The 26588-nt window shown below is 37.9% G+C and overlaps 1 protein-coding gene across 1 annotated transcript in view; it reads right to left on the bottom strand.

Moving 5' to 3' along the window:
- Positions 1-26588, bottom strand: part of ANO4 (anoctamin 4) — a 175853-nt gene that overhangs the window by 43565 nt on the left and 105700 nt on the right. Inside the window, exons 6-12 of the mRNA XM_031057554.1 lie at positions 24597-24697; positions 24239-24340; positions 21445-21489; positions 16734-16865; positions 7342-7448; positions 5413-5468; positions 4767-4888 (exon numbers count right to left, since the gene is read on the bottom strand). Coding sequence (XP_030913414.1) covers positions 4767-4888; positions 5413-5468; positions 7342-7448; positions 16734-16865; positions 21445-21489; positions 24239-24340; positions 24597-24697 — 665 coding nt within the window. The remainder of the gene's footprint in view (positions 1-4766; positions 4889-5412; positions 5469-7341; positions 7449-16733; positions 16866-21444; positions 21490-24238; positions 24341-24596; positions 24698-26588) is intronic.

The following is a 26588-nucleotide window of genomic DNA, read 5'->3' as shown; positions in this document are numbered from 1 at the left end:
GTAGTGAAGTCCATCTAACTTTCATCAAGCTTTATTTTTTACATCATTCCCTGCACTCAGGGATGAATGCTTCCATGGTCCAACCTTCTAGCTGACAAGCATGAATGGCAAAAATAATCTCCTACCCTGTTGAGCCCTTCAAACTAACAGTGCAAATCATAGTATTCTTTTTGATCTAGCAATCAAACACCTTCATCCTAGATGAAGACCCAAGCAAAGTCCACAGTGTGCATAAAGAAGACTGTCCATGATGGGGAGAAACCCATCTCTGAAAAGAAAGGAAAAGGCATCTGAGCCGGGTTTTAAAATTAAATGTAGGATGTTGGCATTACTTTGATACATATTGGTTTAAATATGGATAAACAGCCTTGATATTCCATTATTGCCCTTTGCAACGCAGCTGGTATTCTACTGGCACAGGCTGTACTACTGTAAATTGTATCAGGATCAAGTCTTCTGGCCCCATGGTTTGCATAGTTCTCCTTTTAGTCTCTGCTCAGATACCACTCAGTTGAATGCTATGGAAACAAACTATGCCAGTGAGAAGGTCTTTGGAGGCCTAGGTGCCATATTCAGAGCAGTTCCACATTTACTCCAATATGTAATTCAGCTAGTCTGGACCATCATGACCTTCAGGAGATGAAAAAATGTGTAGATGCCTTTCTCACTCCCTTCAATTTTCCCCAAATATTTGTTTGAAGAACAAATTTGTTCCTTCTCTTCTTCTATCACTATGTAATGAACAGAAATTTCATATAGCTTGCTTCAGTGATGGCAGTTCTTTCTGAGCCAGGGCTCAGCAATGTACACAAAGAATTCCAGAGGTATCTTTCCAGAATGCATCACTGTGCATGACTTATACCTAAATTTCATCTGTTATCATTCTACTCATTTCAAGGCCTCTTTGAAATTTTCCAGTGTTGATAACACCTTTGTGTTCTTGTTAACTTTGTTAACTTTGTTAATTAATTACTATCCAATTTTTCAGATTATTAATATGGACAGAAAAAAAATCGTATATGAGTCTTTAATGGTTCTCCCACAGAAATTTTTCTCCACAACTAACCTAAAAAGCAGAGACAAAAAAATCCCCAAGCACCTAACACAATAATCCCTCTCTCCTATCCTTATATATATTGTACCATCAAAATAATAATAAAAATGTAATTTCAGCTTCTCAGTTGTAAGCTAGCTTGTATACTAGCCCTTCAATACCAGTTACCTTAATGGTGAACTGTATATCCCCTCTATCCATTCCAGTGGTAGAGCTATGACTTAGGTGGGTCAAGATTTCAATATCAATATTTATCAATAAGGCACATTTTTGGAAAGTACTAAGCTACAAAGTCTAATTTCCAACCTATGAAATGTGATATTGGATTATCCTATGTTTAATGACTCTCATTACAGAATAGTTTGCTTTTGACCTGCCTAGGAGGAAGTCATGGATCTAGAATATAGACATATCAGAGCTCAAGCCAAGGACCTACCTATTTTCATTAACTCTTTTGCAGGTAAGAATGAAATCCTGTACAGAACTCTCTACACCACAGAAACTAGAGCTTTCCAGCAGGTGTTTTGGACATATGAAGCTCTCATGTCAGAAACAATGGGATGGGTAGGAAGGCTTAACAGGAGACTGAAAGGGAGTAGTCATCTGGCAGTCAAGACATTTAATGGAAACATGGAGCAAAATGCAGATTACTCAGGCATCAGTTTTTGCTTTCAGGTTCATTTAGATACCTTTACAATCACTTAAAAACCTGTTTTCTCCCTGCATTTTTGTCCTGTCAATTACATGCACAAGCAGCAGCAGGAGCAATTTGTGCACAATCAAGAGGGAAGCAACAATGCACAGAAGTGTGAAGGAGGTGATCCAAAGTCCCCAGGAATCACTGCAACTGTTTCTGTTGATTTACATGGTCTCAGAGCATATAAATATACTGAGACCTTTTTATTTTCAATTATAATCAATTCTAAGGGTCATAAATTATTACTGTAAAGAATCTATGGACACTAAATTCCAAGAGATGTATAATTAAAGTCATGGTACTACATCTGTTGACTAATAGGAGTGGCTTTGTAAATTATGCCAACTCTGTGCCATCGCACTGCCACGTTTCAAAGCAGAGTGGAAGCAGAATCATGCAATTTCCCTCAAATGACTTCTTCTCATTTATTTTTAGTGACTAGTATCTCCCTAACAGCCAGCTGATGAGATTAAATGAAATCTGGAGTTGCCAAATTGGCAGCATAGGAGATGGAAACCTCATTTTGACATCCAAGGAAAAAATAAAACAGCACTGGAGTATGAACATTTTTACTTACCATTGTGGTAACTTGACTTTAGGGTAGAAATAGGACATCTATTGATGACATAAATGTACTATCTACATCTAATTTACTTCTTAGCTTTTTTAAAGCATAATGCCAACTAGCAGCATAAGTTCTGACCAGATGTCTGTGGAAGAATCAACATCCGTCCACTCCTTTTGTACAGATGACCACACTACACCCTTCAAGCATAATCCCACATAACTCTTATTATGGGGGGGAAAAAAAGATTTTCCTGCTGTAGGACTGGCACTGAAAAAACCTTCTTTTTAAAGTGTGCCCACTGAGACGCTTCCAAGTGAAACGAACAGCAGGTCTTGCTGGTGTCATCAGTTCTTCAAGGAAAAGTCTCCAGCTCAATAGACACGTGAACAGATGAGAGTGGCTGCAGAAGTGGAATATTCATTCATGGATGCTGGATTACTCACATTTCCTCAGCTCCTCCCAAATCTTCAAATCCTCGGAAAACTCAGCAGGAGCTGAGGAAATGTGAGTAATCCAGCATCTGTGAAGTGAGAAGGAAAAGGCATCCCCTTCTCTTTGTTGTCACCCTCCTTCAGTGAATTCATCACAGCTGTGGATGTGCTCCAGGCAGCACATGGCAGGCTGGGCTGGGGCTGCAGCTCTGGTCCTGCTGAGTTTGGTGGCTTGTGACTCAGGCTGCTGCCAATGCTCAGGGAATCTCACAGCTTCCCCTGCCCCTCTCCTCTTTGGGTGAACACCTACTCTCAACAACAGCAGGACACTCCTGACTTCAGCTGGGGGGTCTATAGCAATTGTCTTTTTGGTTTTTTTTAATAGATTTTGAAAAATCTGTCTGATGAAAAAATCAACTTTCTTTAAAAATCTTTGACTTTAAACCCAGGCTATGCAAGAAGGCTGCTACCAAGGTCTAGAATAATCATATCTCCAACATTGCTTATTCTGTTACCATTTATTGTCATACTTTCACAAACCTTTCAGATGCCTGATCATCATATGAAACCAAACCTCAGGCATTGCCTCACAAACTTTCACAAACAAGAAGTGATAAAGAACAGTAGCCTTGACCACTATGGAAAAATGGTTATAAAACTCTGTAGAGATAAGTTGTTTGTACTGTGATAATAATATCTTGTTGTGTACTGGGAAATTAAAAGCCAAAAACCCCTTCAGTATAACTGTTGGCTCTTCCATAAATCAGTGATTTCTATTGTGTAATTTGACAAAAAATCCAAATTTCTATCCAGTGTATTAAAAAAAGAAATCAAAAGCTTTTGGGATTAAATGATGAGATTTAATAAATTATTTTGTGAAGCATTGAAAAATTATATGACTCAGTAAAAATTTTATTGTATTTCTCGGTTAGCTTTTTATCCATGGAAATGAAACTCTCTGTTTTATGAAATGGATAGGTTTTATATGACCTTAATCAGTAACACTGTCTGTCTCCAGGGCTACCCTCTACAAATCTTTCGTCTGGAAACAATTTTGAGAATAAATCAAAGTTTTCTATTAGTTACAGGATTTATGAAAGAGGCAGTTAATAAGCTGGACCAATTGAATGTTGTAGATGACCCTTCCTGATGGTCAATGTATCTTCAGTGCTCCTGATACATCTGAAGACTTTATTAACAGGCCCTTGTAGCTCCATGTTCCTGTCTTCAAGTAGAAAAAGCCCATTACTGTCCAATAATAGTTGTGCCATCATGATCAGTAAAGGCTCTGGCTCTCTCTATATGCACAAGAACTATGTAATCCTCTATTAATGCATGCAAGGCTATTTGAAAACATTATTTTAAGGGAGTGTAAGAACTTGGAATCACATCTCAGCTTTCTCAGTGTTTTCTTCTTTGCAGACTACTTCCAAGATGAATAAAAATTGGGACAGTGGAGATGTGGCTGGTCTGAGTTAAAGGGCAGTGGTACAGAGGAGACTTCCATCACTAGTGCTGCTGAACACAGTAGCACACTCAGCAACTGTAAGCTCTGCTCTGTGCCATTTCTAAGCATCATGAAACTTCATCCAGAGCTCATTCTGTGGCTGCTTTTTGGATGAAGAAGAATTAGTTGGTGAGAGCCTATCTTTCACCAAAGCCATGCTCTAAGGAGGAAGAACTCCTCCTGTGAACAGATGTCTAATCAAGTATATCCAGCCTCCACAGATCCTTCTCTTCCTTTTTTTTTTTTCTCTTAAATATTCAGTAAACACTTCATTACAAATTATGGTGTTAGGAAGCTCTGGAAGGAAACTTCTTTTGCCTTCTACAAACTCCTCTATAAATATTTCTTTGGATGTAGTGTCACCATGAACCAAATGGTTTCCCATGACTTCAGGATCAGGTTTTAAAGACCACATGAATTAAATAAGCTTTTCATGGTTTTGTCAGAAGTGAAACAACCTGTGCTCAAAGCATCTCTAATGTGACATAGCAAAAGCAGGTAAGTCTTACCTTACAAGATCCAGGGGCTGGTATTTATACCACACTCCCCAGGAAGCCCAGCACTCATAGAGCAGGTGTCTGTGGTTTTCTGCTCCATGGGTTTTTATTGAATTCTTACTTCTGTAACTTCCCTAAAATACAAATCTGGACATTAATGAATAACACCAGCAAAAAAGAATATTTAAGAAATCTCTCTCTTACTAGCAGCATAGATAACACATTTTATGCAAATTACATATTTGTGCCCCAAAAGCTAAATATGGCATTAAAAAAAAATCAACTGATGTCACTAAGATTTGAGAATATTCTTACTAAGAAATTTATAGTAGATTATATTCAAGTCATAGCCTATAAATGCAAAGAGAATCTTTGGAGAATCTCAAAAAAGGCCCCCAGAGTGTGATGTTTTACTTTTCTGAAAGCATACTGATTTATCAACTCCAAGAGTTCTTACAGAACAGATCTGGAACAACTCTCTTTACTCATCTCTTTGTGCAAGAAATACCCCTATTTTTTCCCTAAGGAAAGAAGCATTGCTAAATGGAAGGACGTCAGAGGCAGACATTAATAAGGTTAAGGATAAATAATTACACAATTAAGAATTCATTTTGAGGGAAATGTCCATTCAAAAAGGAAAAAAAAAAGAGCAAAATACCTCATGAAGAGGAAATGCAGCTTCATAGGAGCCATTACTGAGCAATCGATTCAGACCTGAGAACCAAAAATATTCAATTATTTACCAATAGGAGCAGAAAAATAGCGAAGTAAAAAGCAAAATATATTTTCATAAACTGGCTAAATGACGATGAAAGCCAATTGACAGTACACAATATACGTAGAAAAATTAATCTTCTATAGATTTTGATAACTTAGAAATAATACAGAGAAAGACTTGTTCAAATATTAATCAGAATCTATAATTTATTATGCTAGAGGCTTAAAGATTCATTTGCCAAATCCATCTTTAGTGTAACTTCAGCGAAATTGGAGACTTTACACCAGGTTTAAAGTTTGACCTTATTAAACATGGTCTAACAAAGCTATTTAGATGAAAGGCTGCATATCTTGGGAGCTAAAATCTTCAGGGTAGGTCTTGACATTTTTGAATTGCAGACCACTAAAGAAATAGAAACTCATAATTTCCATATGAAAACAACTTTTTAAATTTTGCTCAGCTTGTGCCTTATGAAAGTTGCTGGACAGAAAGAAACAAGACAGGTTGCGGCATTAAAAGACCAGAAAATAAAATCATTCCTATGTGACACAAAAAAGTAACCATACAACCCACTGATTCAGGCCATGTCCCTCTTTAATCAGAGCCTGGAGAAATAATGTTTGCTGAGGTGTTGGTGCTTTTCACTTGGAAAATCACTAAAATAGGACTCTGCTGTTACCAGGCAATGCAAAACAAAATAGCCACACAAAGAACCCGAAGGTATTTGAACCCTATTGACACAGAGAAGGTATAGCATCTTGATTCCTTTCCTAATTCACAGGGGACAGACAGCAGCAAGAACACAACAATGAGAAGTATTAAGTCAACATGAATAACACTTTCACTGGTAGCATCACTATCTGCCTGGCAAAATATATTTTCTTCCAATGTCTCTGTCAGAAAAGTAAAACTTGTACAGCAGAGCTGGGCTTTGCCCTGCCCAGTGATCAGTGCAAGGTTGTGCTCACTTCAGGTGCAGCACAAGTTGACATGTGAGAGAGATTGGGATCTTTAGGTAGGCAGGAACTGCAGGTGTTTGGGCAAGATGCAACATCAGCTCAGCTCAGGACTATTGCTGCCCTCATCCCAGCAGCTGAGGAAGAAAGAAAGAAGTGAAGTTCTGGGATATTGCTCTTCCTCTTCAGGAAAGGTGAGGTTTAAACAGCAGGGAAATGAAATAGACTGCAGAGTTTTATGGAAATTGGCTCTACATTTGTCTCTGTGTGGTACTCAAGCTGTATGTGCTCTGTATGATTTGGCAGAAGGTGGCCACTGTTTCATGTTCTATCCCTCCTATGTCACTGCCTGCTCTCCTGGACCTGCACGTGTGCCACTCCAAATTTCCACTCCACTCACGAATTGAAAATGAAGCCACAGTTATGTATAGCATTCTTTGCACTGAAGACATCAGTGGTGAACTCCCTTTGACTTACAGCAACACCAGAGATACAGTCCTCTGTCTCCCTTAGGGATGGATAGGTACCCAGGGAGAAGCCCTGTGGCCTGAGATGTAGAGCAGCACAAATCTTGCCATCCTTCCAAGCACATTTTAATGAAACAATAAAGGTGTTCCTGCATGAGTCTCCCTGCTTCACTGCTCCTAATCTGTTAATATTTCATGTTTAAATCAGCCTCTTCCCTTGCAGAAGTGATAAATCCCATGTGGTGACATGCCTGTGAAAGCTGACTGATATTACAGGGAGATGATCCCATCTTCCAGGCAAAGCCCCTACCACAGCAGTGGGTGAGATGGAAAAAGTCAAAACCGAGGTGATCAAAAAATGAAGGAAAAGAGTCTGTTATGAGGCCAGGCAGACTTCTCCTTTCTTTTTTTAAAGACATATTTAAAGGACATTGCTCAGTACTTACCAATTTTGTTTTTCCCTTCTTCATATTTCACTCTTTGTAAGATATGGTGTACAATTCTACTTCTTGTAGCATTATTGAAGAAAGTATCTTTGTTGTGTATTATGAAGCTACATGAAAATAAAAACCAAGGGCATCTCAGAAATATGTAACAGCACATTTAAGACAAATATTTATTTCCATTACTTTCTTTAGCACTCTAAAAATCTACAGTATGTAAGCAAGTGCAGGGAGGATAAAAGTCACTTGATTAAGAGATGATTAGCCAGGTGAGATGCTGTCAGTAACAGTATTCATTCTCTTACAAAGAATTACGTGGAGAAATCTGGTAAAAGATAGAAGATATTTAAGTATTCATTATGATATGCATCACTTTTAGATAATTCACTGAAAACTACAAAATTCTTGCACAGAAAATTGCAAAAACATATCTTTGTAAGTGTAGCAGTAGGATTTCACATCTGTTCCAGGCTTTTTTGTTATGCTTTACCATTAAGAGTCAGTTGGAAACATCTACTTGGTAAACTATTCTTACTGAAAACTGTTACTGAATACTATGTTAGAAATTGAAAGTATCATATACTCCTACATTTGGACCTGGAAGCTAAAATGTAGTAGAAAATTAGCTCTCAGAGGCCATTTATCAAGTTAAGTATGAATATAGGTTCTATGCTCAATACGTTAGATGGAATAAATTTTGAAAGACCCAACGAACCCTGTGGATAGCAGGCAATATTGGTTTCCTCATCTGTGTTTTTGAAGAGCTGCAGAATTGAATAAACTGATAAATAAAATGTTAAGGTCACAGAGGTGTCATAGAGAGATGAGTCTGTACGAAAGCACACTAGACAAATATGACCTTAAATGAGATCATCTTAATCAGGAGCTTGGCGTGGATTCACTTCACCTCCTCTTTTGCACAATGTGAGATTCAGTGCTCAGTTTTCCCCTCAGGTAATTTTACCCAAATTAAATTTTTTTTTCCAGAATCAATCTTTACCTATGGGAAATAATATACAGCTTTGCACCTCCACAGTAATTTTGAAAAACAAGGAGTCCAACTTCTGGACTTTGAGAACTTCATGAGCTCCCTCTTTATTATCAAAATTCTCAGCTGAATTTTCAATACAATACAATGTGTACATAAGTTCCTTATGTTCTGCTTCAAAGGCTGACAGTAAAAAAAAAATCCTAAAGTAAAGGTATGTAAGACAAATTGCTCCAAGAGCACCAGAAGTAATAAAACCTGGTTTTCTAGAGATCACTATCTCATGTCTCCTTTGCCACTTCACCCCAGATACTCACAGGCCATTTCTGTGTCTACATTCTACTCACTATTGTACTCAGTGCATCTGGCTTCCTCACATTTCCCTGCTATTCCCTAAGTCCTACTCATGCCCTACAGTACTTATCAAAAGTAATTAGATTTATGCATATTGGCTGACCACCACATGCATGCTGATTTACCAGTGGGCTGGTACCAAACAGCAAATGCAACTGGTGTCCACTGTCCATCGCCTTTTCTGTATAGGAACAGTTTGGGGCCACTATTCTATTTCAAGCTGCTGTTACTCAAAAGGTATGTAAGACAGAGCTTATCTTGCAGATACAGAAAGATATGTGGATATAAAGATCTATCTTTACTGCTACACCTACGCCTGTATCAAATTCAGTTGAAAGTAATCAGTATGTAAAATAATGACCAAAATTATTTTGAGAGAAAAAACATACTGTATTCATGTAAATCTTAATGCTGATAGGAATTATATTTTATAAAATCTAAACTGTGAAGCAGGTAGAACAGTGTTATTTTCAGCTGAAGCTGGAACTCTGTATTAGGCTGTTTGTGTAGGAGCAGAAACAAATCAAAAGGCAGGAGTAAAACAGAAATGAATGTTTAGAAATTTTTGCTCTTTATTTAATTTTCTTTTACTGCCTGACTATCCAAGACCCCACCTCCCAGACAGTTAAAGAACTGTGAAGATAACTTCACAGATATCAAAACAGCACAGTAATTCTCATTCTGACTTAGCTTGTCTCGTCATTCTGACGAGTTCTTGTAGGATTCAACTGCGAATTGGATCACCTTATCTGGGAAACCTGCAACATGGAACCAGATAACACCTGAATTTATTTTCCTTGTAATACAAGGTTATTTTGCTCATCTGTTATCACAACTGTCTCATACTGCAACTAGAGATAGCCATTTCAACATCTTTTCTGAAGAACTTGCTTAATAGTTTTGTTTATATTTAAGAATTTCTATTTTCATGAGTCATGAATGCAAAAAGGCAAAAATCAGGGATTACAGGAACTCTAAAAAACAAAGAAATAATCACTTGTTTAAAGAAACACTTCGGTAATTTGCATTCATTTGCAAACTTAATAATTGTGTTATTATAGCTTTTGATCTCACATGGGCAAGAAGAAATAACCAGAGGTGTCTGTGAAGCAGATGTAAACACCTCAGTATGAGAACTGCCATGAAGAACTCTCCCTGTTCCAGAATTGCTGAAGCAGTCCTAAAACACCTGTGAGAATATGAGCTGCAGAGGTTCTGCCCTGCCCAGTCTTGTGCCAGTAAGGGCAGGAGGGGGTGAGGAGAGGAAGGACTCAGCATGATCAGAGTGGGTCAAAAACATGCCCTTGAGTGTTTTCCAATGTTATTCATGAAGACATGGATAAAGAAGAGATGCTAGAGTTCAGCAAAGGTGAAAAAGTAGTGGCAGAAATGAGTCCTCTGGATGTCCTGGACCATCCCTAACAATATCATTATTTTGGGAGAGAATTGCATGTAATAACATTTAAAAAATAATCCTCATTTATTTTTGAACATAAAAGTCATAGGGTTTTATACATTGGAACAATGTCAGGGAGGTTTCAATTTCCCTCAAAAGTCAGAGGAGTTGCTCTTGTCAGGTGAGAATCAGGCAGCTCAGTGTAGGGCTTACCCCTTTCAACCACCACCCCATCTTCCCATGCTTCACGGACATTTCTTCCCCCCAAATTTTTTTGCTTCAGTTTGTCTTATTTCTGAATGTGGGTGGTAAATCCATATTCACAGAATGACCATCAAAGCTATTTCATGTTCTACAGCATCCAATGAAGAATTCAGAGAAGAAAGATTTTCTCAGTCTGTGAAAAATCTCACACTTCAAATTTCAGTTCACAGGGGCCAGAGCTGAAGACAATTTCAAACTAGGTACACATAAACATTTATCAGACATTACTGAGCTATGAACTGTATAAAGCAGAGGCTTTCTAGCAAGTTTTTTAACCCTTGTTGCTTTTAGGTGGAAGAATTTCCTCAGCTGTTCTACTTCTGCTGCCCTTGTTAGATTTTCAACATGCACAAGGATTTGAATATTCATGAGAGGAATACAGCTTGTTTTCAGGCTCAGTAAGGGTTTAGACTTTATTTATGAGACTCTTCACCGATGGTTTTCATCATTTTGTCACCTCATTTGTAAGACAAAAAATAAGTAAGGATTAATACATTATAATTCTTTTACCTGTGAAGTTAATGTATAGGTAGATAAAGCCAGTGATTTGTTCCACAACTGCTATAATCATTAACTTGGTCCTGTAAGCCTTATTTGTGTGAGCTATCCTTACTCAAAAGGAAAATCCCAAGGAAGATAATGAGAGTACTTTTGGAAGGAAAGCTTCCAGAGTTGATCCTTAATTAAAGTCCCTTTCAAAAATGTCATTCTGGAAATACTGCTCTTACATTTATGCTGTAAGAGACTCGAAGAGTCAGTGAGGGTTAATTGCTTTGAGGATGTATTTGTAGCCTTTTTAACTAAACTGTGAACTGGAAATTTCAAACTATCCTTCTGTGGATAGCAAAGCACAGCAAAGCCAACTGTTGTCTAAAAAAAATACCCCAAATTAGTGCAAATTCAACCAAGAAAAAATTACCAATGAATTCCTGTTCACACATTGTCTTTGGTAATTTTGCACAAGGGTTTGTACAACCCTTAAAGGGCAAATTTAGCTCTTGAATCTTTGAATACACATTTGAAAAAAGGTGGGTTTACTTTTCTTGCTTTATTTTACTATTTATATTTTGGGAAAGCAAAAGGCAGGAAAAGGCTGTTTTCTGCTTTAGTGGCAACATAAAAAAAGCTGAAATCTGAACACCTGTGGCCTGGGGACAAAGGCACAAAGGGAGCATGGATGCATGCACATATCCATGTGTATCTTTGCACTGTGGGTCCACAGACACTGAAACAGTCTGGCACTCACCATATATAAAATTGCCTTCTGCTGGAAGCAGTACAAACTAAGAGCACAGATGTTGCTGGAAGTAGTGATCTCTATGTGAGTAGTGTATTCCTTAGCACAGGAAAAATGCCCAACCTTCTGTACTCCCAGGTAAATCACAGAGCCAACAGCCAGCCTGTTGTTGGCTGAGGTAATGGCAGGTTTTTAGCTCGTTTAACATAGAGAAAGTAAATCACCAGCTGTAGTAACAGCAACAATGTGAGTCTGCAGTATTCCCCTGAGAATAATACCACACATTTCTCCACTCTATTGTTTGAAAATGGCTATATTATTAGCACTTGCTGATTTCCATTTTGCATTATTTTTAAGGCTGCAGCTAACTGCCTTGTTTATGTAAAAGGACATTTTTATTAATGGTTAGCTGGGGGTTTTCATATCATACAGGGCCTAAAACAGGGTCAGTTTGGGACGAAGAATGTTGTAGTGGCTCTCTCTGTTTCCAATTTGGCACCGCAGCCTCAAAACTGCCAAAGTAAAATAGAAACTCATGAAAGTGCTGAATCTCTCTTCCACCTTCCTCTGCCTTTGCCCCAGATCAATCTTCTCCCCTGATCGCTTCTTAATTTAAATTAGTTCTCTTAGAAATATTCACCTGAGATAGAAGGAGGAGGTCTTTTGTACTTTTCAGGGATGCCCTGCTTCCTTCTATTTTTCATGCAATTAAAACTTCCAGAATCAGAGGGAATAAAAAAACCCATTGCAAGTTTGGCAGCACAAAGATTTGTTTGAGAGCAGGATTTGCAAAACTGTGATTCCCCATTTATAAAAAGCCATTAAAAAGTGAATAGTTATTATACTGTAGATGTATTTAAACACCAGAATGACCATCCTGGTTCAAAACAAGTAAGTGTCCATGCAGCCCTGTGCCACGTCTCCAGTTCCAGCAGCTCCCTGATCCATCCATGATTCTGGGGTGAGGGGGCTCAAGGGAACATGGGCACAAACCATCTTGGTAGAGATGGGCTTTGTTAAGATGAATTTAAATGTCAAAAAAGCTTGAAAAGCACCTCCACCTTGAGAGACACATTTCTTGGAAATCTGGAAAAAATGCAAGATTTATGCACCACAAGGGGACATAATACAAATGAGAAGAACTCTATTAACCTCTGGTATGCAGAGCCATTTTTTACTTAATTAATCAAGTTACTATCCTAGTCCTCCTAATTGAGTAAATTTTTAATCTTATTTTCACTAAGTAATAAATATTTATTTTAAGTGGTTATTCAATTATATATTAGATTAATATTTAATCAGAGAGTTTATTGCCTTTGAAAGATAAAACAAAGGGGAAATAGTTCCTGATATAGAGTTTGAAATCTCTAAACAGCAATTAACATATTTTCCTAGCTAGTGTACAGTTATCTCAGAAATTGCAGCTAATTGCTGCTGTTACTATTCCCAAGTGATTAGCAGCTGACTACATGAAATAACTAAGATGCAGTAGAAGAACAACTGTGTGTGTCTAATGGTAAACATTTCTCACATCTTCTGCAGTCTTGTAATGAATAATTTTCAGAAGAAATACTTGGGTATAAGCACAGCCTTTTCCAAGCTGTGGCTGCAAAAACGAGACACTACTCAGAAGTCTATCTTGAAAATAATAATTTTGTATTCCACACAATTAAAAAAAAAGTGCTTGGCAGAACTTCTTTCCTCTAAAAAAGAGATTTTCTATTACTTAAGAAATAAGATGAATTTTGGTCTCCTCTTGTACTGACAAATTTGGGATATACCCTATGAAATATGCCACAATGCCTTTAAAAGAAAACCTGAAGCTGTGCTGCAAACGTTATAGGCACATGTCACACATGTCATTCTTGTGTTTTCTTCTTTGCCAGTTTTGGACGAAGGACAGATGGCTAGCTGTGCCTCTTAAGACAAAATTAATTTTTTTTAGAAAAGTGAATTTCTCCACATCGGGCTTTTTTCCATCTGAATGGGAAAAAAAATGCAAGAAAGAAAAAGTCTATTGATATGATCTACTAAAATTGCACACACTCCTTGTACATCAATATTTTTAAAATACTATTTCCTATGGAAATAAGGCCTGGTAAGCTTTTTTTTCTTAATTATTTTCCTCCCCAGACATTGAATTGGAAGTATTGTCAGTTATTTGTCTTTCCATACTTTTAAAAAGAAGCTATCACAAATGAAGTGTCTATGTCCACTCAGATAATGTTATAAAATCTGTATCAGACTGGAGCCCTCCATGTGGAAACTGTGGCTAGATCACAAAAGATAAACTGCCTGTTCTTTGGTGACATGAAAGACATCTGATGCTATGAAGAAAGGAAGAAATAAGGAATTTTAGACCCAAATTGCAATATTTCAAACGCAGCCAAGCTCATATGAATATTTAAGGCATAATATTTTAGGAAATGCAAAGCACATAAAACCAGGAAAAAAGGAAGAATTTGGCAGCCTCCAGGTAGGATATGTGGCAAAATCTAGTGCGAGGCCATGGAGACCTTATCCGAAAACTAAGGATATGGAGTTTTATGCTTTCAAGATGGTTGTAATTGTGAGTGATTTACTTCATGGTCTTCATTAAGCATGTCTTGGATAAACAGTAATTTATGACAACATAGAAATCAAAAATATTTTCAACTGCCAGAAGTACCTATCTTGCTTTCCAGAAATACTTGTACAATAGCCAGAAAAATCCTCATCAGTGTAATTAAAAGACTGATTATATATTTTAGGCTCCTGTGGGTATTTTTCAAAGAATAGTTGAATGTACTTCTCACTCATCTCTTCCTCTCACTTAGGATTCTAGATTGGCAGGAAAATTTTATGGTTTCTACTATAAACTTAAGACTCAAATCTGTACATAAGTTCTGACCAAAAGCAGACACTAGTGGCATTTTTCAGCTACCACCTTAATACAGTGCAAAAGGACCAAAAAACTTGCATTTATTCTGCATCCTCTGAGGACTTCAAGAAGTGAACGAGTTACAAACATTTGCTTTGCTCAAAAATGGCCATATGTTCAATGAAAAGTCTTAACATTGAGGTCACCTAGCTGAACACTGGTGTGGTACTGGGATCTCTCCTGTCCTGTACCTGTTCTCTCTGAATCAGTTTTGGCACTACTGTGTGGCGGAAGAGGAGGCACAGTCACAGCTAAAGGCCCCAGGAGTAGGAGAGAGATTGTCACTGCTCTTCCAGACTGTAGGATGATGTGCTCTTGGAACACTGAAGTCCACAAGTAACTACCCATGACAAGTTTGTAGCCTCCAGTATAATTACATTGTATTGGTCATATGGTGAGAGCACTCTAGCAAATCCTTACCTATCCCAAATATCAAAATGGATGGACTTTTCTTACCACTGGCAAAACTCAAGCTAAATTATTGTAACATTACTGTAGATGGCAATTCTCCTTTTCAGCATCTCAAGAATTTCAGTGATCATCTATCTTCACATTGCTAAAACAATATTGTGGGTCTCTGGGTTAAAAATTTGAAATACCTGCATGCAACTCAGTAGAAAAATATTGAACAAGTCATTGTATTTCAAAATTCTAGTGAAACAAAACAAGCCAGGCACAAGGAACAGGCTGAAGCACGATAGGAACACCATTGCTGTCAGAGCCAACATCTTTTGGGAAGAGGAGGCCAGCTCAGCCAACATTTTATAAGTCCTACACAAAAGGATAGGAAGACTACACACAGAAAGCTAAGGAGAAAATATCAGGACTGCCATGGAGTAAAATTTCCAAGCCTGCCATGACGTAAAAGAAGCGTCAGACAACAGCAGGAGTGTTAATGAAACTAACACTTATAAACTCTCCTGCCAGTTTACCAACATGAACATGAGCAAGGCAGAAGAATGAAAAAAAAACCAACTCTAAAAATACTCTTCATAAATGTCAATCCCCCTTTCAGCCACAAAAACATCTCTCAGAACAAACTACCAACCCCTTTCCTATGTGCAGTAATTTTAAGGGAAGTTAGCAGTTAATATTACTGGTAATAAAAACATTAATGCTGACATCCCAATTTATTAGTTTTTTATTATTACTAGTCTATTCTCAAACTAATTTGCACCTACTCTTCCTCTTGCAGGGCACAATAACTGACCCATCTCTGTGTCAAACAGACTTCTATTGAAATTTCCCTGGAGTTTGCACCTGTTCTTGTTTTTCTGCTGTATTTGGAAAGATGCCATTTGTGGCAGAGGTTTACTTTACTCATTTTTATTGCAGCTAGTAAATCAAATCCCTGAAAAATTATTCATTCAAAATGAGGTATTTCAGAGCTTTATCAACCTGGCTTCTCCCTGAATAAAACCACATATTTCAGAATTTTCAGTGACCTATACTTCATTCTCTGTCTTCTTTTAGTATCCTCAACAGTGCTGCCTAATCTTTGTGGTTTTGCTCTCAGTGACTGTTTCCCATATCACAAACACTGTAACCCTTAAGACATTAAAAATTTGACATCCCTTAAATTTCATTCGAGTTATGAAAGCTATGTGGGACTTTTTCTGCTCTGCATTTTGCAAGGGAATAAAGGCTTCTTGTAGCCAAGTGATTTCTCTGACATTTGTCCAACACTGGTGCTATTGGTGTCACTGCTAGGTCTAAACACTGTCTGAACACTGCCATTTTGCAAAGGAGTTTTGCTTCTATAAAACTGAAAGAGAAGTGCAATCAAATTGACATTGTCTGTTTTCTTAAGAGTTTTGTTTGTTCTACAGTCATAACTAGGAATGAGATGCAAGTATCAGTATTTCAACGATCAGTGATGAAGGACTAGTTTTGATTATGCTTAAAGACATAAGGAATGCTGAGAAAAGTTTAATCACATCTTTAAGTGAAAAAGAATAACTGCAATTCTGGCCTGAGAGAAAAGAGACATTTGATCCCTTTAAAGATGTAATTGAAATTCCAGGGAATTAAAAGGAACTTTCCCATTGATTTCCTTAGCTTTGAGCTGGACCTTTAATTAATAGAAACATAGACCAGCTCTCTATCCCTTTTTGTGAGAAAGGACTAATATGAAGGCACTAGTCCTTAAGACATGAACAAAGAAATCAATTTTTTCCAAGGTGAATCCAGAAAGAAAAGTTTTCACCTTGCAACTGAGATATGATAGAATACTCACTGATGGATCCTTTGTTGGCTGAATGGAGCAGTATAGCAGTCATTCTCCTCCAGATCTGGCAGTGTTTCCTTGTCCAGTTTCATTGGCTTTCTGGGCAACCATCCTCGGAACCTGCTTATCTGTTTCTCGATCCTGCAGCACATGATAAGTATGAGCATTTGTGATAATGGGTTTTTTCACTACATTATGAAATACAGGTTGTCAAACCAGGATGCTGAATATTTACAACTAGGAAAGGTGCAATGTCGTTTGACTTTTGTTGAGGCAGACCAAATTACATATGCTGAACTCGATTACTCATAACCAGCTTTCTGCAGAGGAGCATTTATTTTGTCTCATCAGAAAAGCAATGCTGATGGTACATGCTGCCATAAATCTTATTAAGCCCAGTGAGTGCTTGGCATGTTCTCTAAATCTTTATTTCTCACATTTTCAGTTAGTTTAAAATTCAGGCTTAACCAACATTAGATTTTGGACATCTAAACATTAGAACAGTGGAGATTGTGACAAAAATCTTTGGCAGCTAAACCCAGCAAGTTACAGCCCATTACTGCTCTCCATATGGATTCTTACCTCGCAATTGATCCTATTACAAAATAGGCTACTTTGTTCATTTCATTGTTTCTTGCAACCCTACAACCTCCATGAAACCAGAACTCTCGGTGTACAGGCTAACAGGTGACTGCTACGCAGATTCTTACATTTGGAAGGTGAAAACAAACAGTGATTGAGCTGGATAAAGGGCACATTCAACTACAGGGGCACTCATGCAAAGATACACAGTGAAATGAAGGTTCAGAGCTCATTGGAGAAGAAAATCTAAACCAAATTCAAATCCATACTAGAATGCTATAATGAAAAGCTCCTAAGAAAGCTATGTTTAGCACAGGGTCTCCTGCTCCAAGTCCTAACCACTGATCCCTGCAAAAATCATGGACTACAAATTATGGAGTGTGCCCATACTTCAGTCACTGGATGAATGTTTCCAGAAGTGGAGCTAAAGGATAAGAATTTACTTCCTTTACTTCCTTTGAACTTAAAGCTCAGTTCTGAAACAAACTCAAGGAATGGAAATATGGTTGGTGGGGCTGTTTGTTTTCTGGGGGGTTTTTTTGCAGTTGTTTGGGTTTTTTGGTTTTTTTTTTTTGAAACGGCCAACATAAGAACTCTTAAGACCAGCAAATGCCGGTACCTCTGCACAGCCAGTTTGAGGGAAGACAACCCATATCCAGGCAGCTGAATATATGGGGAGGTGATGTGAAAATATTATGTATTTTCATTTAAAATTCATAGAGTTTTTCCTGGAATATTCAGCCTTCTTCCACCAGGTTCTAAATTGGACAAGGAAGCCAATGCTTATTTTTAAACATGGGCACATTTCAAAATTCCAAATACATCAGCCATACCTGTTTAAGTCTCATTTCTGCACTTCCAATCTGGAATAGCATGATGGGGCAAGGGGTGCCAGATGTTGCATATGTGTGCAAATTTATCATCAGGACTGTTTGGGAAAACTGGAATATGCGCGTAAACTTAATATAAGATTTAATTACTTAACTAACCATAACCTCTCCATGGGCAGTGTTTGCACTGACCCAGCAGTTTGAGCACAGGAGGAGGTGGTTTGCAAAAGTCTGTGCTGAATGCAGATGAGATGTCAGATCCCAGGGCTCTAAAGGGCCTGGTCCATTGTAACTCTCCAGCTGCAGCATCCTGACAGCCTTGAGCTAGTCTGTGTAGGCAGATAGAAATGCCAAGGGAAAGTGAGTTTTCCACGGGGGAAATGCCTGTCCTTTGGCCTCTGGTTTTTCTCCTGTAAATTCAGTAAACCCTGTGTATATTCAACAGGCTTATTGTGTCTGGGTATGGAAAAAGGAGGAGGAATTAGGAAGAGGGTTTTTCTAAATATCCTGTTCCATTCCTGTTAATTAAACTCGTTTGAATTCTCTAAGCTATTAACACCCCTGCCCATCTGCAATCCTCTCCCATTCATGCTGCAAGTCAATGTGCACATTTGAGATACTGCCTGCTGCAGGTTTATCACACCACACAAGCACAGCACAAAGGGACTGAGTGCTTTCCCCACTTACAGCAATGCATTATTCATGCTGGCTTCTCACTGAGTGTACCCAGAATTTGAGTGCTTTGCCATTCCCAAGACTCAGATTACTTGGCATGCTCAGTCAGCTTGCTGGCAAACAGGTCTGAGAAGGTTGCAAAACCTTACTGCTAAGCACAGAACATGCAGTACAGCCTTCTGCAGGGAAAGCAAGCCCCTCTAGTTATCTCCTTGGAAAAGAAAAATGACCAAGTTTTAAAATTTCCTCCAGCTCATTCCAACAGTGCCGTCAGTCAGCAGTGCAGGTTTTGTACTCTACAGCATCACCTCGCAAAAGGAAAAAGCTGAAAAAGTGGTGTTGCTGCTAACAAATACAGACACAAGTGTTAAAAATCTATTTTTTATCATTTCTTCAAGGCTAATCCATGCCTCATTTTCCTCACACTCAGCTGAATAGGAGAACGGTGTTTGGAAAACATGTGACCTACTCAGGAACAATGGGGTGATGGAGTGATAAAGAGGTAGCTGCTTCACACAGTGCCTCCAAGATAGACATAGAGACAGACAGACTGCCACAGTGTCTCCCACTTCAATCCTGCCCCTGCTCTCTAAGCCTAGTCTTTACTCAGCACCCTCTTTCTAAAGATACATATTGTGTTTAACTCACACAAAGAGTTTCTCAAAAAATTTAAAAGAAACTATTTTCTCACCATAAATTAGGGTAGGGATAGAAACGTTTTGCAAAGGAAAGTTAGGAAAAGAAAAAAAGGTTTTGAATTGAGACTGAGTTTTATGAGTGGGTCAGCTTTCATAGAACTTTATGCATATTGTGGTGATAGCTGTTTTATTAGTTTAGATTTAAACTCTGATGCAGGTACTATAAGGTGTCTGATACCCCTCCTTTCCTTTAAAGTAGGGAAGTTTTGTAATTTGAAGTGTTGAGATCACCAGAATTTTTCATAGAGAAAATTCAAGTCAGGTTCACAAGTTGCAAGAGACCTGCTCTAAACTCCTCTCTAAAATAAATTTTGCGCAAGTGCCAACATAATGTTTGTATTAACTCAAAAAATGAAGAAAGGCTTTGGGTACTTGTAATCTACACTGAACTATGAATAGAGGAAATAGATACTTTTATTGAAGCCATATATCTAAGTTTCACATAAGTGAAAATAAAGCTGAACATATTTTATTTTTCCCCTCTGGGGCCATTCAGTTACAGCTTTTCTTCCTCAAGTAGCTATTTATAGACCTGAATATAAAAACTGAATTTAGTGTTCTCATCACTCAGGAACTAAATACCAGAAAAAGATCATACCTCTTCCCATCCTGACTTCAAATTGCATCCTGACTCATAAGAAAATGAATGTGAAGCAAAACTTTGTATAACACATATAAATGATGGAACTGTCACCTTCTCCTTCCTACCTATTGCTTTAGTCAAAGCAGCCATTCCACAAGACCAATTCCAAAGCTAACAGCTGCTATAGTATCTATTGTAAGGTGAGAATGGAAACTGGGGCAGCATCAACAAGTTTTAGAAGATTTGTGCGCATTTATTACCATGTGCCAAAGAAGGGTAAAATGTCTCAACTCCACAAAGGGCTCATTTGGTGCTTACCAATATGAAAAGGCAAATTCCATAATGTGCTATCAGTGCTGGTGCTGTCAAGTTACCAGTACACTGTGACAAAACTTAATATCCAAAATGCTTTTTAATATGCTCATACTGCAGAGTGATCATTCCATGGATGTAAATGTATTGACATTATGTGCAAAATGGTACGGATGTTTACTCCAAAATGCTGATTTTTCAAATTTAATTTTTCTCTCTTAGAGGTTCTTGGGAATATTTCCACTGACCTCAGTAAAAGAGTAGATTAGGGGCTAGACCCCTTTGAAAACCATAGCATTAAATGCCACATACAGTGAGAGAGATAATTGAGAGAGATAATTGTAGATATATAAATGATCCAGGTTTTGCCAAGTCTGTACAGTTTTTAGGCATTTTGGAGATGTTTTCATTTCGTTTTCCAAGGTATCAAAAAGAAAATGCAAACTGCTGCAGGAAAAGAGCTTCATTGCTTGAAGTCAGACATAACCTGGGCATCAAGCATAACCTTAAAGGTATTTAATAATTGAGTGAAAGCACTTCAAAGATTCTTGGAAAATAGACATCTGTCAAGCTTGGTTCATTGGCTTTTTATCAAACAACAAAGTACTAAGCATCCCCATGGAGGAAACAATAAATAAATAATGCCATCACTATTACAAGTAAGCAGGGTTCATGGAAATGGAAAAACCCCTGTAACTGTGGTACTCTAACCCTGAGAAACTCCCTAATGAGCTACGTGGAAAGAAAGAGGTAAAGCATTTGCCCTAACATCTGTTTCTTTAAAGACTCCATCAGTTGAAAAATATTTTCTTATTCCTAAAAAAGGCAAAACTGATGAAATTAATTGCTTCTTTCACAATGCAGATGCCTTAAAAATGCAACTTCTGTTTGTTTTTTTTTTGCAGATGTCCTAGTATGTAACCGCTCCCTTTATAATTTCTACAAACACAACTGATTAACTTTTTGATCCTGCTTGACTTTAACCATTAGTTTTGTTACTGGCTCAAATGAGCATAAACTGGCATGAGAGCTGTACTCACCTATTCATGAACTTGTATCGGCGATGCAGGTAATAGATTTTTCTCCTGGAAGAACAGCAAAAATGAAGCCAGTCGAGAAGAAAACCCATCGTCAGTTACAGTATGAACTAGCAAGGAAGGAAAGGAGATTGAAGACAGAAGCCTGTAAGAGGTGGAGGAAGAGACTAAAAGAGAGATTAACAGAACCGTCACAGGAAGCCACACAGAAACTGGTGGCATTAGAATTGCCAGAAGATGATAATTTTCCCATTGTCTCCTCCTTTTCTGCTATTTGTCATGTGTGGAAGATGAAGATTCAAAGACATTTCTATTTCAGAGTTCATAAACTGTTGCAAGAATTCCATAGGACTGACACAACTATGGATTAATTATATGACATCTACTAGTGAGTTATTGAAGCTGCATTTGGTGAAACACAAGGGGGAATCTCTAGAAAAGCCAGGAAAGCTGTACCTTATGCTGCAATATACTGTAACACATGCAGTACAGAGCGGGATCTGTGGTTCCTGTTGGGATAACATCCCTTGAAACAGAATATAGGCTACACAAGCAAATGCACATGTGCTCAGCGCCCCACCAAGTGTGCAGCCGCTCCCTCTGCCCCTCATTCAGGCTGGTTTCTGTTGTCAGTGCAATAAGCTTGTGTGAGAGCAAATGATAAGCAAGTGAGCAGACAAGGGGACACACGCAGACACATGCTGAACCCACTCCCAACCCGCCTCCTGACCAGCCCTGCAGTGCAGAGCAGCCCCCAACCATCATGTGTAGATCTAGGACTGGGCGTCCATGTCCTGGGCCACTCCCCTGCTGGCTGCTCTTGTTCTTCTCATAGATGCCTATCATACCACAGCTGCCAAGATCTGACACATTGCCTTCAGCACAGAGATCGCATCTTCACAAGTGTTAAGAAAATCTGAGGGCTCTTGAGTGTGGATTTGGGAATCATACTCCTTTCTGGAAAATTTGGGTGCCTGACCAAACTCTGATTTCCTCCTCCCAAGGCTGACTTTGTCATCCCCTGAAGGTGATTGCTGAATCAAGCTGGTTTCTGTGTATTCTGAGAGGTTCCACTGTGTAATGCAGAACTGTACCACTTCTGGAAAATGAAGGCTTACACCACACATGTTTTAAGTATTGTAGTAGATGTAGTGTAGGAATGCTGTTAGTGCCTTAGAAGCAAGTCCTCTAAACTAAGACAACACTAATGCTTTATAAATGATTAAAAAATTTGGTTGGCATTCCAGGTTAATTTTCAGAACTTTTGAACATTTTTGTTATTAGAGTCTATATCGTGCTGGTGAAGTAAAATTTTTTAAACTATTTCCTGTCGGCCAGACTTCTTTGGACAGTGTTATTTATCTTGCTCTACTCAATATACTCAATATCTTGCTTTGCTCAACCTTTCTCAGCAGAGAACGGTCAAAGCTAAGTGTTTCTGAAGATGCCATCCACTTGGTTTTGCTTCCAATATTCAGAGGTATCCACCACTTTTTCCCTCCTGCTTTGAAACAACAAGGATTTCATTCAGTGATGTGTGGACCTTGCACAATTCCAGCCTGCATAATCAGGAGCAATAAACAATCAGCAGCTCTTGAATCAAGGGCTTAGACAAAGGCATCTGGGAACACACCATCTAGACTTGTGGACACTTTGTAAAATTCTTTTGAAATGGTAAACTGGACTGATGTTTTTAAGAAAAAATTAAAGAACCTGCCCAGCAGTCACTAGTGAATTACCATGATTTCCTCTAATAATGCTGTAGAAATTCTCTCTCTATGGAGGTGGAAAGAATGAAGTCATGATCCTGGAGCAGGTCAAGAAAACCTCAGTTTTTCAAAGCTTTCTATGTAATCTGTATGACACCTACTTTGCTATCTGCTGAGTGATCAGGAAAGAATAAGCTGCTCCATGACTAAATTCAGAATTCCTGATGTACTTCTGAATCATGAGACCTCACTCCACTGCTGGAACAGGTCCATCTCAAGGAATACCGCAGAAGTCAAAGAAGGCACCCTTTTGGCCTAATGCATTGTCTCTATGGCTGGAACACTTTAAAAAAAGAATATTCCTATCCTCCAATGATTTGTGATTGCTTTCAGGATTTTCTCTTTAGCAATAAAGGCATAAGGAAGAACAATTGAAGATTTGCTGTGAAAATGAAAACAAAATAAATACAAAAGAAGCCTGCAATTTTGTTCTTTATACATATCCATTTTTTCTTATGAGTTCTCTACTGCTACAGGGTGTCTCATATCAGAGGCATTTTTCATACTTAGGTAAGAAAAAACAGAAGGAATCCTACAAAGGCACCAGCTCACTAGTTGCATATTCTGGGTCTGATTCTTTTCTTGTTCAGGAGTAATTCCATTAAAATCAATGGAGTTTTATATTACAAACCCTGCTAATTGAAAGAAGAGCCAAGGCCTCTCAGTTCATGGGTTGTGGTCAGTTCCAGTGGAAGTCTTTATGCTACTTTAAGAGTTCTGATAACCAGCAGAGTAAAAGCAATATTTTACATAAAAAATTTCATAGCCCAACATGCAAACAGTATTTAATCAATTATAAAAAGAACTTGAATTTCAATGTGGAATTAATCTGGTTATCAGTAGCATTTAATATAAGTTCTCTATTTTCTTCACAGAAAAAAGCATTCATAGCCTAAATTGTTTTCCTATGAGATGAGATACTTATTTACACTTATTTATGGGATACTTACTACATACTATACAAGCAATTTACAGGTGCATACCAGATACGTCAAACAGACATGCACTTTCTGTGCTGCCTTACGTACCTGGATCTTCTTGACCTCCCATTGATTTCAATGAAATGTCCATTTAAAAAACAGCAGCGCACAAGTATGCAGGGGGCTCCAGCATTGAAGGGGTTAAAGGGCCTAAGGACAGAATACCCCATGAAAAAAGCTGCACTGCTACAGCCCATCTTAATCTCAAACCAGTATTGTACTGAAATTGTAGGTTTTAACAAGAAACAGCAATGCATGTGGTATCTAAGGAACTCCATTTATATTTCCTAAAGATGTGTGGTATCTTATAGAAGAGCTTTTCTACAGGCATTTTGGTGTTATTATCACATTAACTTTAGAGTATAGTGTGGCCTTGGAGGTTGAGACAAAATACAGCTACACCTACCTGAAAGGCATTCTTACATTCATTAGTTCAGCATATTTGCCCAGGACCTCCCAAGGGGCATGGAGTTTCACAAAGATGATGTCACTGTTTGTTAGCGATGACTGCAAAAGAGAAACAAAACAGCCACCAGAGCTTACTTTTTGAAGTAAAAAAGAAAGAAACCATAGTCAGTGGTCAATGTGATGTGTCACAATCCCTTATTCTTGTTGAAATGTTGTATTGGTATTTTGTCATCCTATTTTTCTTCTGCTGTCCTGAAAGCCATGTGTGCCTCCCTTCTGGCCTGCATGTGTGCCTCCTTCACATGGAAAAGAGGACATGGAGGGCAGACAGATGCATCTATGGGTTAGCTGAGTGTACATCTCATGAAGAAAATTTTATGCAGGGCGTGCACATCAGCATGGCTGCTACCTAACAGAAACCTGTCTGGCAAAGAGCAGAGGATGTGCAGCAAAGAGGAGGAATTTAGCTCTGTTTGCATTCAGGAGGAGACACAGTGCTCTACAAGAAAGCTACAGCAGGTTTGGCTGAACACAGAGAGCCACATGATAATACTGGTAGATTAAATGTTCAAATTCTAATGAATATTAATTAAATTTTCATGATGTTACATATAATACAATTTTAGACATTCAAGTGGATGGCATTCCAAGAAATAGGTAAAGGTGTACTTAGTATGAGGAAATGAAAATATGATGACAGAAAACTAGGCAAGCAAATTGTTAGTTAGCTTTGGGGATGATTTCCTAGTTTTTTAGATGCTGTCCTATATTCAATGTTTCTCACAGAAATTCTTGGTTAACACAACTTACTAGGAGTTCGTAAATCTAGTATTATTTATCTGGAAACTACTGTGTATGGGTAGGAGGATGATATTTATACTTTTTACACTCTCCCTCCACTATCCTGATAGATGCTGAAATTACTGAATTTGCACATCCATGTCCTTAGAGTGGCTAAAATTCTATTACTACTTTGTGACATTATAGGAATGAAATTTCCAATATTTAAGATACATATATATGGTTTTATTCAGCACATCAAAAACTCCAAAAAACAAACAAACAAAACAAAAACAAAGGAAAAAAAACCCCAAACCACCCAACCCAAAATCCCAACCCAATCACTATAGAGTTAACATTTTATAAACAACTACAGTATTGGACCATAATGGACACAGATATTTGTACTCAAAGTATTACTGGGGTGTAAATATAGATTTAAGATATAAAGGAATAAGTGATGTTCTGGTGCTAAAAACTGCAGGAAAAAAAAAACTTTCTTCTTTGCTGATGAATTTTTGAAAAATATTTCAATACAAAATGACACAACAGCAACAAAATGCTCCCAAGAGACTTGCTTCCAAGACAATGAATTCACTTGCAGTCTTTCCCTGACTTTTATGGATTCTAAATCAGGCTTTAATTATGTTTTTCTTTATAGGTACATTTCACAAATTAGTTTTTATTTTCCCATGAGAATTTAGCAAGGAGATACCGCAAAACCAAAACCGAATTCTGCCACTCTAAAAATCTCTTGTAAACTGCTCTCTCAAAGGTGAGGTGAAGTCAGCAGTGGATTGGCAATTTTGTACTAAATGGCTTGGATTAAAAAACAAAACTAAGCAGAACAAAATCCACCAAACCTCAAAAGGACTGTCTAAGAAGCCCAACATACAGAAAGAAACTACAGTACTGACACAACTACAGAAACTGAAAAATGGGGGAAATTTATTAAAAACAGCTTCTAAACTTAGTGATGGCTGTTAAACAGGAAGTTTATAGGTATTTGCCAGCATATTGTAGTTTTGAGCCTTACTAGATATGGGAGACAAACATGACTTGTGAAGATGCTGTTTCACAAGTGAACACTATCTAAATTTGGTATCTTATGTGTTACATGTTTTCATGTAGAAACATGAAAAACTTCTGAATGGCTATCACAATACAGATTTTTAAAGAATTTTTTTTACTCTGTATCTTGCAATGTTAG

Source organism: Geospiza fortis, unplaced genomic scaffold (assembly GCF_000277835.1).
Source record: "Geospiza fortis unplaced genomic scaffold, GeoFor_1.0 scaffold186, whole genome shotgun sequence".
Taxonomy (NCBI): Eukaryota; Metazoa; Chordata; class Aves; order Passeriformes; family Thraupidae; genus Geospiza; species Geospiza fortis.
Note: the sequence above shows the minus strand (reverse complement) of the source record. Positions and strands in the feature narration are given on the sequence as shown.